At 47.5% G+C, this 17,840-nt stretch overlaps 2 protein-coding genes across 2 annotated transcripts; both read right to left on the bottom strand.

Annotated features, from left to right (window-relative positions):
- Window positions 1-751: 751 nt before the first annotated feature.
- Window positions 752-6,360, bottom strand: LOC116431959 (uncharacterized). The gene is made up of 4 exons (XM_031988151.1): window positions 6,217-6,360; window positions 5,469-5,641; window positions 3,012-3,128; window positions 752-881 (listed from the first exon to the last, which is right to left on the bottom strand). The coding sequence occupies exons 1-4, from the start codon at window positions 6,358-6,360 to the stop codon at window positions 752-754; spliced, it is 564 nt and encodes a 187-aa protein (XP_031844011.1).
- A 3,148-nt stretch (window positions 6,361-9,508) lies between these two features.
- Window positions 9,509-15,305, bottom strand: LOC116432869 (uncharacterized). Its single transcript, XM_031990319.1, has 4 exons — window positions 15,192-15,305; window positions 10,812-10,966; window positions 9,904-10,011; window positions 9,509-9,629 (listed from the first exon to the last, which is right to left on the bottom strand). Exons 1-4 carry the CDS (start codon window positions 15,303-15,305, stop codon window positions 9,509-9,511), a joined length of 498 nt encoding a protein of 165 aa, XP_031846179.1.
- Window positions 15,306-17,840: the final 2,535 nt, after the last annotated feature.

Below are 17,840 nucleotides of genomic sequence, written 5' to 3'. Positions count from 1 at the left end.
TCTGCCCCTCTCTTCCGGTCGTCATATTATATTCGCGTGAAGATGTTCGAAATCGTCCAGACTCGTATATAGGGATGCGTCTACTCGCATAGGATCCATTATTCTCAACCCTTCACACTCGAAGTTTATTTTTAGTCACCACCCGATTTGATATTCTACAATCATAAAGTCCAATACATAATTTTAAACTTCGCGTAACGCATAAGTGCTACGTGAAATATCGAAATAAAATCGCTTCGTTCCTCGAATCACGTGCGAATGATTAAGTTAGTTGTAACGAACATCGTCCATGACTCGTCCGAGAACGTTGAACATTTCCAGTGAAAAGGTTCCGAGTGCGGAGGAATAATAACTCGCATAAACACCGAGCTCTTTCCTTAGCTTCCACGGAAGACAAAAAATCGGAGATGCCGCTTTCGACGCGGTTCGCATGGAAACGAAGATCAACGTTGCATTTTTCATCCGCTAGACACGCCGGGAACATACATTCCGCATCCTTTGCGTATTCGTCGTAACGAATGTATCCGCCGGTGATCCACGCAACTTGGCAACGAAGGGGGGTTACGCGGGGTCGCGGCACGACGGGCGGCCGACTTGAAAAATTACCGAAGTTCGGGCGAGCGGCCAGGAAAACTTGAGCTACCGTTTTCCCGGGCGAGTGGCACGTCCTGCCCGAAACGCGGTCGACGTTGCACACGCATACGAATGCCTCGAATTCCAGCAACCTCCACGAGCTTCCTTCGGCGGGGCCTCAGAACTCCAGCTCGTAAATGGAGTGCCGGCAGCCGGGATATAGTCGCTCGCAATTTTCGGTGACCCTGTACGCGTCTTCGTACGCCTGGTCTTCCTCTCGCTCGAATCTTCCGCCGTCCTTGGGCAGCCTGCGACGAGATAGTGGGATTTAGGATACATAGATCGAACAACCGGTTCGCCTCTGTCCGTCGAAAACGGTTCTCAATCGTTTCCGATCATCAAACGACACAGCATTCTTTTGTTCACCGATCAGGTGAAAGATTAAACTTTGCGCTCGAGAGGTGACTCTGTCACCGCTTGATTTGATGCAACAGAACGAAGTAGAATGTTTAGTATTTTAAATTAAACTTTGTACTACTATGTGAAACATTTAACCGAAATAGCTTTGCTGCTTAAATTATTTTCAAACAGTGTCGTCTATATCTTGTTGGAAAATGTTAAATATTTCCAGTGAAAAACTTTCGAGTGGAAAGGGTTAACACTAGATTTACGGACGTTCATTTTATACTTTATTCTATTGTTCCTAGAAGATTGTTCGTCTATATAGATGATGGAAATTAGTGTGTCAAGAGCAAAGAATTATAATATGAATTCGCATAGTTGCGTCAATCAAAATGGACTTAGATTGTTACGAAGTACTGTTTGAAGTATTCAATTTCCGTCAGATTGACCGGTTCCGTACATCTAGTGTTAAAGGAAATAGATTTTGAAACGAATCGTGTAATAATATTGAAGCGGCTTGTAAAATTATGGAACAAGGAAAAGGTTAGAGTAGATTAGGACAGAAGAAGAGAACGTTTCGTAAGGGATTTCTACCAGTGAACTCATTAATAAGGCTTTCTGGCAGATCCGTGCCTTAGGGTTTTCATACACGTTGAAACCTGCGGCGATCGCTACAAGTGATGGGTTTGAGTCTTCCAAAATTTCATGATACGTATTGCACAAAACAACAAGTGAAGAAGGCTCAAATCAATGCCTGCATCGCCGTATGGTGGCCTTTAGACACGGGGTCGAGTGTAGGATGTTTACAGACAGGTATGTAAACAAATAGATAATAGACTGAGCGATAAAGGCTCTTAATACGTTCGCTGCCAGCGCTTATTTCGCTAACAGTCTCATCAATTACAATATTTTCTTCAATCTAATAAAGCTAAACAAAATATTAGAAAAGAGAAACTAAAACAAGTCATTGAGTTCCTAAATACAATGTCGTAGTTTACAATTTCTAATAACACTATCTATAAGGTTAATTTAATTTTCATTATGTAAAATACAAGATTACGGCAGTTACAAATATGTGACGCTGGTAGCGAACGTGTTAAGGCAGATAAAGGTGCCGCCGCGATATATAAACTTTTAAAGGAAACGAAAGGAATCTGAAATAAATAAAAATCTAGTCTTTATAAAAGGAGAAGTGAAAGGATTGTAGTAAGAAATGTTCAGGACGAAATAGTGACAAGTCTGTATACTCGGAATCTAAACGGTACGACTCGGTTTCCAAGTTCAAGGATTCCCGGATCTAAAGCCCGACCGATTTCCCACCGTTCGGAAAGGCGGTGGATATCTTTCACCCCGAAAATACCGCGACGGAGCACTTCCAGCCGTTTAACAATTCATTGGAACAACGTGCGATCGTTCGGCACGACGGCGACTTGAATGATTCAACCGGGACAACGGAATCGGTTAACCGGAGGACAGTCAGTTGGTTACACGGGGCAGACGGTAATAATTTAATTGTTTCGGTTGATTCATTCCCTCGATTGATCGCCGCCCCGTAATTGCATAGTTGTTTGAAACGGTTAAGGCATTCCATATCATCCGGCTCGTCGCGACGAGTGTACACCGGAGACCGAAGGCGTTCGAGACAAGAACGTTCTTTGTGAAAACGATATGCCAGTCGATATACTCGAGATTTGACATAATTTCTATGATTACACTTATCCACAGTTGAAGGTGAATGCGACACGATCCTAAAACAACACATAAAGACCAATGCACACGAACCATGCTGATTTTACGAACATGTACCACATATAGAACAAATTTCACCTTATACAATATACACAATTAAAAACAGAGAAAATACATATATTTGTCATTCTTATCACAATACATTGTCGTTTTATCAATCGCGTCGCTCGTATGCATAGGCAAAGAAAAAGACATTTTCCACAAAACAAGTGCTCCTGTTGCGACATTCGCGCGGCAAGATTCAAACCCCCCGTTCCCCCGATCGAAGTGTCGATCGATCTACTCACGTGAAAATCGCGTGCAGCAGCTCCTGCACCAGAGTCCCTTTGCCGAGGAGCGATGGGTCCCTTTGGGCCGTCTCGCATAGCGCCCTCATCACGCAAGCTCTGCCGTCCAGGCCGGTGCTGTCGATAAAGTTTAATTTAAAATGGTTCCCCGGCCCGTAAACTTTGATGACGGGGCGCGGCTTAAGCGAGCTTCCTGCGGCCGAAACAATTACCGGCGACTCGAGCGGCATTCCCGAGCGCAATCGCGTTTAACTTTAACCACGCCGCTCGGATGATGCGTATAACACATTGTTGTTCGCTGGCTGCTTCCGGCCCGGAAACTTTCGGTAAGAAGCCAGCGAGGCGGAGGGACTCGTTGGTGGTCCCCGGGCGGCGACGCGGCGCGGCGGTGCGCGTCGCTGGAGATCGCTGGAAATCGCTGCGCGCCGCGCCGGCTTTCTGCGGTGGTCGAGTCTTCCGTGAAAATAGAGCGCGAAGAGTGTCTCCGTCGGTGTCGGGGTTCCCGGGGGCGAGCAGCGTACCGAAGAATGCCAATCGAGGCTTTCCAGCAGCGCCAGGATTGTTAATTAAATTCCTGCGCGGACGATTATGTCCGGAAAAATCCGACTCTGTCCGAAGTGTCGTTAACCAGCCACACTCTGTTGAATCGAGTGATCCCTTCGTCACCGGAATTTCTCCTCTCTTTCCACAAAACGACCACGACCGGTCGCTTCGTTCACCTTAGACACCGCTATCCGGGTTCGTTGCGATCCGGAGTTGCGTACGATTAGATTGATTTGACCGTTTGAGTACCAGAAGTTTTTTAAGAAACACGGTGGAAAATAGCTGAACAGCGCAATAGCGCTTTCTGAATGAGATGCGAAAAGATTCAAGCAGCGTGACAGCGCTTGTCTTAATCTATGTTAATACTATTATATATATAAATTTATAATAGGTAACAACGAAATACAAAATGTATGACTTGGATTACTTATATACAAAAGAAGTAGCGATGCGACGTACATGCGTCTGAAAAGTTGTGCGCGTTTCGCCAGATTGTGAGTGCGCCCGTCAGTTGTCCGTATCGTTCAAATGCGCTGACTTTTTTCGACATGAAGTCCCGAGAGCGCGAAAGCTGCGCGCCGGACTCAAACGGTTAAGATTTAAGGCGACTAAGATATTGACGCGAATCTGATCGGTATATTTGAAAGATAGTTTTGAAAACTGGATGGTTGAAAGTTTGAATGGTTAAACTTTGGAATAGTTGATACGCGAAGTATCAGCGGTTCGAAGGGACCTGGTTTCTAGAGAGATTCGCAGAATGTAAGTGTCTCGCGAAAGAAATCAATGCGATCTTCACATGACAAATTGCTTCTGTGACTTTCGTCGCGATGTGTCAAGCGACTCGATCGAATAGCCGCGTGGTTATTCAATATTCCGCACTTTCGGAGATGTAACATCTAATACGGTTCGGTTCGTGGGGAAAATTCCTCGAAAAGAACGGAAACGTTGTACAAGGTGACGCGGGAGAAGTACGAGTATTCTGTCGAAAAATGGTAAAGGTTCCTCGAGTCGATACCGGGAGCCAGACTTTCGGCGTACTTTACCTCCAATTATCCATCGTATCCCATTGGCGTCGTGTTCGTGTAACGCTTCCTGCCGCACCACCCGGTATAATGCAGCGGAATCGAACCCGGCGTCTTCCCGTTTCGTTATTCTCGCACGTTTCGCATGAAAATTCCTGTGCCTGCCCTGCATTTGCATGTGCCGGCAAGGGAGGGGCGGAGGGAGCCCATTTGCATGTTACACCACGCCTCGGAACCGAATGAAAGCGAGCTTTCGCGGCCGGCCGGGGGGTGAAAACAAAAAGCGCCGGTAACGGAACAATGGAGGAGAAGAAATTGAAATTCTTGCGTCTTCTTTGCGGTTTGACACTCTATTTCCTGGGTAATTTGCGCCACGAATAAGGAAAACACAGGAGAAAGGTCGCCGGCGATACGGTCCGTTTCAAGTTCAGCTCTGCCCGTTTAACGCTGGAACCACGGTCGATCCGACCTTTACCAATTTTCTTTATAGAGACTCCAAGAATGCGTTCATCGAGGTTTCAATCGATTTAGGTATTATTCAGCTTGCCTAGCAGTAGTCAGTTTTTTTGATAACTTCTCGGAAAAGTATCTGTTACCTTTTGAATAATTGTAAAACAAAGAGATTGAGATTGGATGATTTTAATTCGTCCGGTAGGTATAGCAATGTAGCGATTCGTTGATTTCAAGTAGCTCGAGTCAACGATATCCGAGACGCGTCGAAGTAGAAGCTATACGATTGTTAGAAGGATCCAACTGTAAAATGTGTAACAAGCGGAAAGGAAATATAATCGAAACTCGACCACCGTCACGTGCCGGGGAAAGCATACGGGATTGTTTCCGGAAGTGACACGGTAAGATTGCAGCAGCGTTTGCGGGGAACTGATTCACTTACGACTGCAGCAGGGCTTCTATTTTCGGGTACACCGTGCTCCTGCTCTTGCGATGAAGCAATTCCGATATTTTGTTGTCGACTTTGCTCGGCAGCTCCCAGGCCAAAGCGGCCGTCATGCCCATCACCACGTCGTTCTCTCTGGCGTACGTTCCGACCGTCAGGCAAAACACCAGCTGGTACGGACAGAAAACATTCGATACATTTCTCTTCGATCAATCGCCTCGAATGAAGTGTACAGTCGATTCCGTTCCGAGCTGTCGGCGAGCGAACGATGGAACGTCGTCGCGCCGGATCGCCGAATTAACCATGAAACGGACAAACTAAATACAGTGGAACTTTGATTACCCGATTTTGTTGGCTGACTAACAGCCTAGATAAATGGACACTGGAAATGAAATTTTTCAAAGGCATAAACTTCGATTGTACAGGTATATAGTTCAAGGCACGATCTATGAAATCGAATCATCAAGCTCCAATTCAACTCTAGAACTATCGAGCAGTCAAATTGACTTTTTTACATTCTCCTATAGAAACTCAAATTGTTTGAATTGATTCACAATTCGGTTTGCCTGTCGTTAAATCAATTTCTCTAGTAATTCCTCACAGAAGCTTCCGTTATCATTTTTAATAATTGTTTAAAGAAGAAATCGGGAATGGGGCATTTCCGAAACAGTAATTCGGTTAATCGAGGTTCTACCGTATTTCGAGAAGATCGAGCAGCTTTTCATAGAGGAAATCTAGCTTTTACCTGAACGTTGCTGCCTTCCGGGAAGATCAAGTACCTCTTTCGCCTGGATAGCGTCCTGGATGCGTCTATCGATGTCTCGTTTGCGAAGATCATCAAGAAATCGAAACACACGAGAATGAGGGACAGTCGTCGGACGTTTATCATCCCTTCGTTGCGGTCGACGGACTTCCTACGTGCATACGTTGACTCCAACGGTGCCTATAGTATCGGGAACGCTTCGCAGAAGAAACTATTCGAGCCGGAACTCTTGATCGATGCGTGATGGAATCGAAACAACAGAGGATCGTGAATCAAGAGTGATTCGAACACCGCTAGAATGCGTTTCACACTAACGCACCGGTCACGTGCGATGAACGAGGAGTAGTTTCGGGAGCTGAGGTAACGGGAACGAGCCAGTAGCGTAGTTACGCGGCTCTAATCGACGCCCAGACGATGCCCCGACAATTTTTTAGGTAAACAAAACAGTCGATGTTACGACGTGTTGCTGCTTCGGCCACGAAAGTTTGCTTTATCAGTGACACGCGTTCTCCAAGGTTTATTTTTCTCGGGTTAACCTCTTTGTTACCAGTGTTCCGCGTAAGGAAACTCTGCCTAATATACGCACACTCGTTGGAAATCATGGCACGTGTAGTCAAGCCGAACGTTTCTTTGCTACATTTGAATTTTCCTCAAATTTATTCATTCGTTTGCAATTAACAGGAAAAGATCCCTTTCTCACATAAGTACAAAAGAGTATATCGAGGTAATAGAAATTTAGAGTGAGAGAGTTGATTTATAATAGAATGTAGGCTGATTGAAGAAAATATTCTACAGCACAGTTAATTATGTATCTAAGTATCTAAGTATCTGACCACTGTCTTTCCAAAATGATTTATTGCCGCAGAAGAAAGTTTTTTCTAATTTTACAAGTATCTCGGAAACAACGATTTCGTTAGATTGGTTATAATACCGTTACTATAAAGGCTGCCGGCGAAACGAATGTCGAATTTACTCGAGTTGGAACTCGATTCCTTCGACGAATTAACAGGATTGTCGGGGAGTTTAAGCGTTCTGGCAAGCGGAATCGAAAGGTTGTACCCAATGATTTGCATGGGCGCGGCCTCCTTCTTGGAAACGAGCCCTAATGTCCCGAAATCGGCGAACTTTTCTGTAGAAATGATTCCGAATGCCGCAGAATCGTCCGAGCCGCCGCGACGGCAGGACAGCGTCGAGGTGGACGCCCACTTTGGTGATTAGCCAAGATCGTATTGTATATTTGCATGTGCCTCGCTCGTCCCGTCTCCGCGGGCCGCTTTAACAATTTACAGAACAAAGGATCGGCTGTGTTGTAAATTATTTAACTTCGCGACGGAAAAACTGGCCGCCGGCTATACCTTTTGTCCCGGTTTCGCCCGGCGTGGCCGCTTCGATTAGTCGACGTCGAACCGTATCCGTCGTGATCGTTAATTAATCATAGAGTTCACGTGGTCTGGGTGAAGTCCAGACGATAGGGGGAACGACTGAATCTAAGTAACAACACTGTCTAGCGGAAAATGTTCTTTATTGAGCGTTGGTCCGGTTCCAATTGAATTCGAGACGCATCCGGTCTTCGATCGTCGTCCGTTCTCGACAGTTTAATCGTGATCAACCGTGTTGGACGCTGAATTCTCAGCCGGAATTCTCCATTATTATCGATCGAGTGTATAAAACGCAAACATTAACGATCACTAGGCCACCGATCTTCATGCATTTACGGGAAGCTTGAAAGCGCGATCTTCCACAGAACGCTAAAGGATATGGGAAACGTCTACAACATATTGCTTTCGGTAACATTTATTAAGAAAAACAGTTTTCTATAGTAATTCCACTGCTCTAATTACATTCTCAAGAAGTTGAATTTGCTTAAGGATCCGCAGTCTAACAATCACGGCTAAACCGTGACGGCAAAACGCATGAACTTGTCATTCACGTCGATGAATTTCGCTGGACGCGTATACGAGTCCTACGGACTCAAGGGGTAAAAAACTGTCTCTCCTCGAAGAGTCGCGGTGACACGGAATAAGGGTCGCGAATGAAACTGAAAAATAAATGAAGGTTCGCGCGCGCGGCGGAACTGTGCCGGACAAACGTAACGCGCGCCGCGGGTCCGCTCATTGTACTTTTAAATGCGCGCTTATATTAATTCATACTGTCTTCGCGGCCGGAATGTTGCCTTTTCTGGGAAAAATCGGACCGGGATAGAGATGGAACGGAAAGAGCAAGAGGCGGCGGGACGCGGGAAGAACCGGGGCGAGGCTCTTTTTCACCGGGCGACACTTATTTCCTCATTTCGCAGCCCATAGCGGTGGAACGAGCGTCTGTTAATTGCATATGGGAGTTGCGCGTGAACGCTCGGCCATCCCCACCTGCGCGGTGTCTGGCAAGAAAACCGCGGAACATTCTAAATTAATGCTTTTCGTTAACGCGTGGCCCCCGTGGATGCAATTATAACCGTTCTGTCGTGGAATGTGACCGGGGTGTCGTCGCCGTCGCTGGAAAATCTGGATAACGGTCACGTGCTCGAGCAACGCTTACTTCGCCCTCAATTCCACTGGTTCCCAATGATTTTTTGGCGATGCCCTACTTAAACATATCTAAAATCCTCATGCCACCCACTCCGTCTGTGACATATTTTTATTATTTCAAAAATGAAGTGCTAGTCGCGTGGAGTAAGCCAAAAAGCTATCAACATGGTTTAACCCCTTGCTTTACAATATCGTGTCAGACTGGAGGTGAAGATTTCAAATAGAATTTAAGCATAAATATTGTTCAATTTGTTTGAATGCAAAGTACATATTATTCCTCTGTTATCAAAGATCATTCCTTAAAGCATACGTTGACATAGAATAGGATTCGAATTTTCTATTATTTACAATAAATGATGAAACAAACTTCCACGAAACAGAGGAATAAGAGAATGAAGGGATAGTTGAAGTACTGAGGAAGAAATCACTAAGGAATTGTTACACCAGTAATAATAATATATAGTGGTATTAAAAGAAATTCGCTGTTAACAAATCATTCTTGAATCGCCCTCGTGTGGGACGTACATACAACATTGGGAACCACGGGTCTATCCCTTGTCCTCTGGCCTACAGTGTTTTCAGCAACGACTCTCCCCTTCGAAGAGTTTCAACCGTGAAAAATAGACCCGCATAGTTTTACGGGAGGACCGTCGCGAATCGGGGATTCAATTAGGGTCACGTTATTTCGATTTCTCCGTATAATTCCTCCGGTGTTCGGTCTTCTTTCCGAGTCGTTAAGCTTCCACGGTTCACTGCTCGATAAAGCTATCGATTCCGATTAGCTGGAGGGGACAATTTCTGACGTGGTAGTCGCAATGAATTGGCTCCGCTTCCTCATCCCTCGACGAGTCGTCCATATTTGCGTATGATCTGCGAATGAGAGAGGCCATCGGCGAGAGTCTTCCTCGCGAATTAACGTACAGCCGTCGTTGAGATATAGGGAGCTCGTAAATTAAACCTGCAAGGCAGAACCTAAGCTCCACAGCATCGGCACCGATTGACACTTCTGAACGTACCGTATCAAACGCGTCGGTCGCAGTTTCGAGTCTTGTCTTCTAGCCCGAGACACGTTCACTTCGACGCTAGACCGATTTTACGAGCCCGCTGTATCTCGCAACGGCTGTACGGTGCTTTTGCTACTTACCCGAGCAGCAGTTTTAATATCTTCGCGAACACTCCGTTCCTCTGGCCAGCGTAACTCATCGCCTGGCAGACGTTCTTCAGCAGACAGGACCTTCCGTCGAATCCGTGGCTGGAATGGGAAAAGGTTCGAACTGGAAACACCGTCACGCGAGTCGCCGGGGTAATATTTTATTCAAGATAAAGCGCCGCGAGCCAACGACGCGGAGAATTCATTGACGTCGCCACGGCACGGTCCCGCTCGCCCGGACCAAGAGAACCTAATCTGTTCGGGATGCGCACCTGGCCAAGCGGAACGAACGCCGGACCGCGCGAGGAAGCGAAAAACAGGCAGGGAAACCGGAAAGAAGGGTGGAGGGAGGGTCGACTGCGGAAGCGGTCGTCGCTGCGCCATTGGCCGATTCGTAGACGAGGCCGGAAACTGTCCGCCGGTCGGCCTGGCCAGAAATCCAGATCTTTTTGCGAGGCCGCGCCGCCGCGCTGACTGCCACGGATGGCTAACCTGTCTCTGCATTATTCACGGGCCATATTAACACTGAGTCTACTAGACGGGTCAGAATGACCCCGTTTGTATTCCTTCTTTCGCGATTATTGAAAAGATATAGATCCTTCTCCTAGGAAATCTCTAAGTCGATCGCTTATCTTCGATTCGTTTGTCTCACTTTTTCTAATATATCTGCGATCCCGTTTAGTCGAGGATGTTTTCAAATTTGAGAATAGTGTAGAAAAATTATGACTGGATTATGCATTTCTACCTTTTCAATGATATGTTAGATATGCAGAAAAGCTGACGATATCGGGAGTACATTGACCCACCGATGGGCATTACGAGATGTAATTCAATTGAAATCATAATGAGCAAGATGATACGTCTTAGACGATTCGACTGGTCGGCGTTAAACTATTTATTACCTTTCGTAAGCGAGCTCCGCCGCTTCGTGTACGTCGGAGACGGACCTGCCGGGCCGGGCGGTGCCCGCGGGAAGCTCCCACACCACCTTAAAGCCGGCCGCCTGCGCGAAGATAGTCGAATTCGGAAACATAGTGATCTTGAAATTTATCCTGAACTGAAAGGGAGAATTTCTCATCGATAGCTGCTCCGCCAACTGTTCCGGGATAAAGGCCGCTCGACGATTGACGGGAACTGCGCGACAGTTGATACGAGGTTCGTCGTCTTTGACGGGAAACTCGTGACTACCCGCACACTACTGGTCGCGCGCAGATTGTCGTGCGAGCGAGTTCGATCGCCGGGGGATCGGATAATTGATTTAGTCGAGAAACGCCCGAGAGAGTAATTCCTCGCAGCAGGAAGCGCTGAGCGGACCTCGGTTCCTTGTTCCAATGAATTGATCGTCGGACGAGGTTGCGATTCTTTCTGTTCGACTTCCTGTGATAAGATCTTCCTCCTACTTATTTCTTACTAGATCCGAAGAAGAAAGCACGGGATACTTCGTAGGTTGTTATTTAGCGCTGACAAAGCTGCGAATTGTCTTTGGACAGACGATTCTAGGAAATTCATTTAGTCGGGAATTTCAATTTCGAAAGCGGGTCCGCGAAGAACGGACGATAAATTAATATAATTTCGACGGCGAGTACTTTCGGGCGTCGCCAAGGAAGAGAATCAAGAGAACAGAGACAGGGCAAGGTAAATCGCGGGTTCAGAATTGCCTGTTAAACTGTATATACCGTGTAGATATCGCTCTAAGCGGCGCAGAAGGACGCGGGCCGGGGATGGTGTCACCTGGATCTGGCAAGTCGTTTATCAGACGAGCGTCCCGTCTCCGACTCCCCCGTCTTCGCCGAAATAGGAATGAAAATAAGGCCGCAGCCTTTGAGCTCCTTCTCCGTGACTCGTATGCGAGCCGGAGTCCCGTGATTCTTTGAGCAATGCGGTGGACGCGCTGCTGGACGAGTAGCTGAAAGATCCCCGCAGATTCCCGAGATTTGCCTGCTCTTTATCTTCAAACCCGCCTCCTAACTCTTCGAGAACGAGTACCGTATTACCTGCCACGCCGGGTTTACATATCTGGAATCTAAAGTCGCGGGCAAAGAATTTAATTATTCGAATAATGAAGAATCCGTACGCAGTTTTCTCAATTTATGATAGTTTAAAGTTCCGTGCTTAATTTAATTATCCGCGGAACACAGTTTAACACTACACGAAATCCTCCTCCGCGACGGGTTAATCTGTCATCGAAAGAGCATCGATCTTACGGAAAAATCTCGCGACGAATTCCCAATTCAGCAGCCGAGGGATAATAAATATATCGAGCCGAGATCTCCGCGAACCCTGGAATCTCGAACGGCGAATGTATGAATGCATTCGGAGCTGTCGAATGAAGAACGATGATGAATCGCGAAGATGTTTCGCCGCGATACACTTCGGTTCGAGGTTCCGGACAATTTTTAAACCTGCCGCTAGGATTCCGGGCCGACTCCACGTACGTTCTCGCGTGTCGTGTATATTTCAAGCGTCGAGCTCGTTTAACATATTTTTCTTGGCCTCGAACGTTCCCGTTTCCCCCATTTTTCGGTAGCGCGCGCGCTTCCAGGGGGATTCGCAGTCGCGCGACTATGCGAGGTCGACGCAAAACCTCTTTCCCAGTTATACGCGGCCAAATTGAATAATCCTTCACGCTCGTGCGCGGAATAATCAAGAAGGTAATTGGGAGATTTCGGGTCTGAGAGGGCGAGCCGATCCTTTGTCCGGACGACCGGTCGATTTTAGGGAAAATTCGCTGCATCCCGACCACTTTGCAAACCTCGTTACCGCATCGGCAACTGTCCGCGCCGGGATATCTCGATAGAAAGTGCACGCGACACAGTTTCGCCCGATGCTGGTTGTCGTCCCGATTGTTTACCTTCTCTCCTCCTACTTGAATGTTTCCTTTCGCGCGACACATCGTTCTGTTTGACCTACGTCCATTCTCCCCACTGTCGGGATCTGCCTCTGTCACAGGCAATACGATAGAACTTCGATTGCGCGATTTAATTGGGTGACAAGGAGTCGAAATGTAGGCTCGAGAAGAAACTCTTCGAAGCACGCGAAATTCGATCGTATACGTAGCATCCTGTAGAATGTACTATACTCTTTAAGATTTCAGAGACACGCCTAGTTTATGGTATAAACGGGATTACTGGCGTCGATAAAGAGGTCAGTCGTTCAGTTATTAGAGTCGCAGTCGGAAAGCCACAGTGATTGTCAGTCGAGTCGAGTTTCTACCGTAATTTTCAGTTTTAAGCGAATCCTTTTCGAGACATGTGAATTCCTAAGAAACTATGATATATTATATTCTATTTGATATCTAAAGCATATTTCGGTACATATACTTTGAGATGCTATCGAAGAATTCGAATAATCGAGTCAGCGGATAAGACTCCGAACGATACAGATCACAGATGACTCGGTTATCGAGGTTCTACCGCAGCCAACCGACACACAGTCGAATCCACGACACCGATCAGCTCCGAAGTTTCTGGTAGCCGAGATAGCTGGTCAATTATTTGGGTCACGTCGAATAAGATGAAAAAGTGGTTGGTAAAAAGGGATCTAAATGTGTCTCTCGTAACACCGAATAAAATAAGATTTCGTGGCGGCACAGTGTGCAGGTCGTATCGATTCGCAGGTGATCTGAAATTCAGCCGCAGTCTCGTGCATTAGGCGGGGACACGTGTGCGCGTGTACGTGTGTAGTGCAGATGCAGGCGGCGGTCGTATCGTCGATGCTCGATCGCGTACTCGCCAGTAAGTGCACTGGATCATCGGTAGTCGCGTAATTCTTCGGTTCCGGGGCCGAGCAGGGAAAGGGCGGAAATGCGGCCTACCGATGAAGGTGTTGCGCTCAGTGTCGCCTCGCGTCGCAACGGACCCATCTGGCGCATCCCGTCGCCCGAAAATCGTAAACAATTACGAACGTCAAACTCCGTAGCCCTGTTCGCTCCAGAAATTTCCCGTCGGCCTCGCCGCCACGGTCGCCGCAGGAGCAACTTTATTCGCCTGAATCTTTCAGCGACGCGGTTCAGTCCGTCCCAGTTTGTTCCGCGGAAATTGTTTGATCAGCACAATGGAGCGGAATGGAAACGTCAGCGGCGCGGCTCCGAAAGAATCGGTCAATGTCAATGTTTGACCGCTTCCGAAACGGTGGATTCTCCGTGGTACACGGTGTATCCGCGGCGGGTCACAGACGTTTCGCCGGAGACGAAACCCGAAGAGAAACCAAGCGGAATTTACAAATTTACGAGTCGCTTCGTATCGTCGCGTGTAATATTTAGACGGAGAACTTGGGAAGCGACGCGCGCGAGAGCGCCGATACGTCAGGCCCTCGATCGAGGAGTTACAGCGGGGCGAGTTGCGTTACGGAGTGGGCCGGAACGCGTTCGCCCCAGAGAGAGGATCGCCTTTTAAAGCGAAAATACGGGGCAACGATCGGTTTGCATTAGTCTGCCGCCTAGCCCGTGTGGTACGGTGCATAAATTTCCAGCATGCATGCCGCAGCCGGTCGCGCGTCGCGTGTCGCGCCCCATAAACGAAGGTATACGCCGCTCGCTCGGATGTCAAACCCGTTGCGAGCTAATTTCGTCGCGGATCGACCGGAAATTTCTTCCGTCGACTGATCACGGTTCCTCGAGCCGTACGAGACAAGGGTTTCGGGGAGACACGAGTGACACTGAAGGAGGAAACGAGAATCTGCGGCCTACTCTTCTTTAACGGCCAACCGAACAGGGTACATGAAGTCACGAAATCGCGGGGCAGATTTTGAAAACGATTCGAGTACGAGAGCGACGATACGTGGATCGTTGGCGCAGGAAATTCACGGGTGGAGAAAGAATTCGCGCGCTAAGAGCACGTTTACAGCAGCGCTGCTCGATCAGAGGGACGATGAGAGCAAAACGATCGAAGTACGTGGTTTGTTTTATAATTGAAGCGTGTCGGCGCGACGCACGGAGCTTTGTTCAGTAATTGATTACAGGTACAGGCTGCACGATCCATTTTGAATTCTGCTTCGGAATCGCTGATCGTATCAATTATTTGTCTTGTTAAAGGTTCGAACGATCGAAACCGTTCGACTGTCACAGCTTTACTGTAAATGCATTAGATACTTTATCGCGTCGCTCGGATCAACGCACAGCTCCCGTAGCTTCCATCATCACAGTTTCGCTGTAAACGTACGTAGCACGAACGCAATCGGGTTGCGACGAAGATCGTGAGCATTCCACGTGCTTACCGTACGCGCGACTCGATTATTGGCTGGATTAAACACGCTTGGAAGAAACTGTTCTTTCGGATACTCACGAAAAAGGTGCTGCCCTTTCGGAATGCCAGGGATCGGGTGGCTCTGCCCGCGGCCACGAATTCAGCCGCGGCAACGAGGCCGAGGCAGAGGATGCTCCCAAACAACAGACGCATAATCAACGAACGACGGGCCCTGCGCCAAGATGTCCTCTCGCGACGCTACCCACGCGGCGTACAGATCGCGCGAACTGCTACCGCCAGCCTCGAAATGTCTTCGCCCGGCGAGATTGAATCGGTTCGAGCTTCGTCGCCCTGGGATATCGATAACGGTGTATCTCTCAGCCCCACTATCGTCACTTTTTCCCTCCGTTTCGGCTGTTTCTGGCTCCTCCTCTATTTCGCTTGCTTGGTCGTATCAATTAGCATGGATCGAGGCTGGAACTCCTTTCCCACCGAATCTTCTCGATTCGATTAACCGTGGAACACTAATCCGCAGTGACGACAATAATATTTTATCGGTCCTCCGACAGATTATAATTCTCTTCGTATAAATGTTACGTACAGTTGGACTGCAACACTTTGCACTTGATTCGATATTATACGAAAATGTGCAACGTGCGTATTATAAAGATGTGTGCGTGTTGTTGTGTATTCGAGGAGGGGGGCTGCTCTGCGATGCTGCGACGTTTTTGGACGAACGAGGCAAAAAGAAAGAAAGGAAGGTGGGAGAGCAGTTGGTGATGAGTGTTTGTATGGAGGCGAGATTTTTTGACGAAATAAATCAATATCGATCAATTAAATCCTTATAATATATCAACATTATAAAGTCTTATGTGTACTATTAAGCTTTATATAATGAAATACGTGAAATATTGAAATGAAATAGCTTGATTCCACAATTTACACATATTTCTTCATGAATATTTCTAATGAAGAACTTTCTAGAGCAAAGAGTTGCTTAATCGAGTCGGCTTGTTCGTTGTGGAGATAGTTAATAGCCTTGGTTATCCGCAAACTCGTAAATTCGGCGGTTCTATCTACACGTGTATCACTGTTTTATATATTTCTGCGCGAGACGTTTGCGATATTCCAGCACGATCGAATAGTACGAGGAGGCGAGGAGTTTTCGGAAACGTCTCGCGCAACTTTACCTCCACGCACGCCGGTGTATACGTGTTTTCTTAATCTATGCTTTAAGTTTAACCTAGTCTTTCGCTCGCCTGTTACCCTACCGCGTATCTCGCCGTCGCCCGTTCCTTCCACACTTATTAATGCATACTCGCTTATCCTCTCTGCCGTCGTCGCGAGAAACTGAATTTGGCTAAACGACTACAATTTGTCCGGGACGTAGAGCTGGAGTATCTGTCGAAAACGCGAGACACGCTGAATTTCCCTGGTCCAAAGCATCAGATGCTCCTTTGTCTGAAATATGGAACGTGCCGGTGCCTCTCGCTCGAATACCGAGACTCTCTCCGTAAACTACTAAACTGCCAGCAACGTGAAGCGATCTCTCTCCCTCTCTCTTTCTCTCTCTCTCTCTCTCTCTTCCTTTCTCTCCCTTTCCTCTTCCCGTTCCCTGCGTTCGTCTTCGAGCTGTTTTACGATCGACGTTACAGCGTCCAAAGTATCGGACGAGTCGGTACAGAATTCTGGAAGTGATTTGTCTATCGATCCGCGGAACGTGATGCCACTGACCCGCGCGTCCGGCGAATGTTACAAGATTACCGTGCAAGGAAGAACTCGTAACGAGGTTTGACCATCGACAGCTGAAAAGACATGATCCCCGCTGGCACTGGCTCTGATTCCAAAAGGGCCGGCTGGTAGTCGGTTACGATCGTACTTATCGAACAAGCTAGTTCATTAAACTTCGCTAATACGTTTAGTTACGGTTCTAGCGCGACGAGACGGTTCCCGCGGAATTGCCGGCGGAAAATCGACGGAATAATTCGCGGGAGACTGGCCGGACTGTCACACGGCAATTGGAGCCTTTGCAGTTAGTTACCTTCGATTAGAGCGACTTTGTCGAACCGTTAAACCGGCTCGGGCTGAGCCCCTGGCGGGAGCAACTGTAAAACCGACATTTAACGAGTGTACTTTTTTCATTTGTTCGAGGCTTCCGTAACCAGGGACGCTACGAGCCTTCTTAGAAGTTTCCGGGTGCGAGTCGTGTCCATTAGGAACGATTTCCCGTCGTGTCGCTGGGACTAAAGCTGGCATCATCCGATACACGTATCTGCGAGTTCGGAGATTCCCGACGTTACCAGTTGCAATACTAGCGGAACGTCGAGAAATCATTCCTAATAGACATAGTTTATATCTGGAGAGTTTGATGAAGAGTCTTGCTTTTGTTTCTTATTCGAGGTCTTCCGTGGATCACGTTGGAAAGCGGAATTGTTAAATCACGATCACGCGTTCCATGTATATCCGCGTATATCCTCGGCATCCTTCTCGCTGCTCGGCCGTCCAAGCCCTACCATCCCCAATTTCCCTTCATCCCGGAAGATATTCCTAATAGAAATCAAACGGGTCCCGATAAATCATGTGCCGAGTTAGAATAAACGGAGGGAAACGTCGGGATAGTTTCCCCGTTCAGACGGGACTTGACGCGGGTCGTAACAACGCGAAACGTAAGATGGAAAAAGATTTATTCCCGCGCAAAGCAAGACTGACGTGAGCCGGGATAAAGGGAGCAAATGGGTCGGGGGAGAA

Source organism: Nomia melanderi, chromosome 3 (assembly GCF_051020985.1).
Source record: "Nomia melanderi isolate GNS246 chromosome 3, iyNomMela1, whole genome shotgun sequence".
In the NCBI taxonomy this organism is placed as follows: domain Eukaryota; kingdom Metazoa; phylum Arthropoda; class Insecta; order Hymenoptera; family Halictidae; genus Nomia; species Nomia melanderi.
Note: the sequence above shows the minus strand (reverse complement) of the source record. Positions and strands in the feature narration are given on the sequence as shown.

What these genes read in the sequence shown, in the direction of transcription:
- LOC116431959 (XM_031988151.1), bottom strand. Translation starts at nt 6,360, where the DNA reads ATGATAAACGTCCGACGACTGTCCCTCATTCTCGTGTGTTTCGATTTC. An exon ending in ATAGAAGCCCTGCTGCAGTC is followed by an intron (nt 3,129 to 5,468) that starts GTAAGTGAATCA and finishes CTTTATCGACAG; the next exon opens with CACCGGCCTGGACGGCAGAG. An exon ending in CTGCTGCACGCGATTTTCAC is followed by an intron (nt 882 to 3,011) that starts GTGAGTAGATCG and finishes ATCTCGTCGCAG; the next exon opens with GCTGCCCAAGGACGGCGGAA.
- LOC116432869 (XM_031990319.1), bottom strand. Translation starts at nt 15,305, where the DNA reads ATGCGTCTGTTGTTTGGGAGCATCCTCTGCCTCGGCCTCGTTGCCGCG. An exon ending in GAAAGGGCAGCACCTTTTTC is followed by an intron (nt 10,967 to 15,191) that starts GTGAGTATCCGA and finishes TCTCCCTTTCAG; the next exon opens with TTCAGGATAAATTTCAAGAT. An exon ending in ATATTAAAACTGCTGCTCGG is followed by an intron (nt 9,630 to 9,903) that starts GTAAGTAGCAAA and finishes TCTCATTCGCAG; the next exon opens with ATCATACGCAAATATGGACG.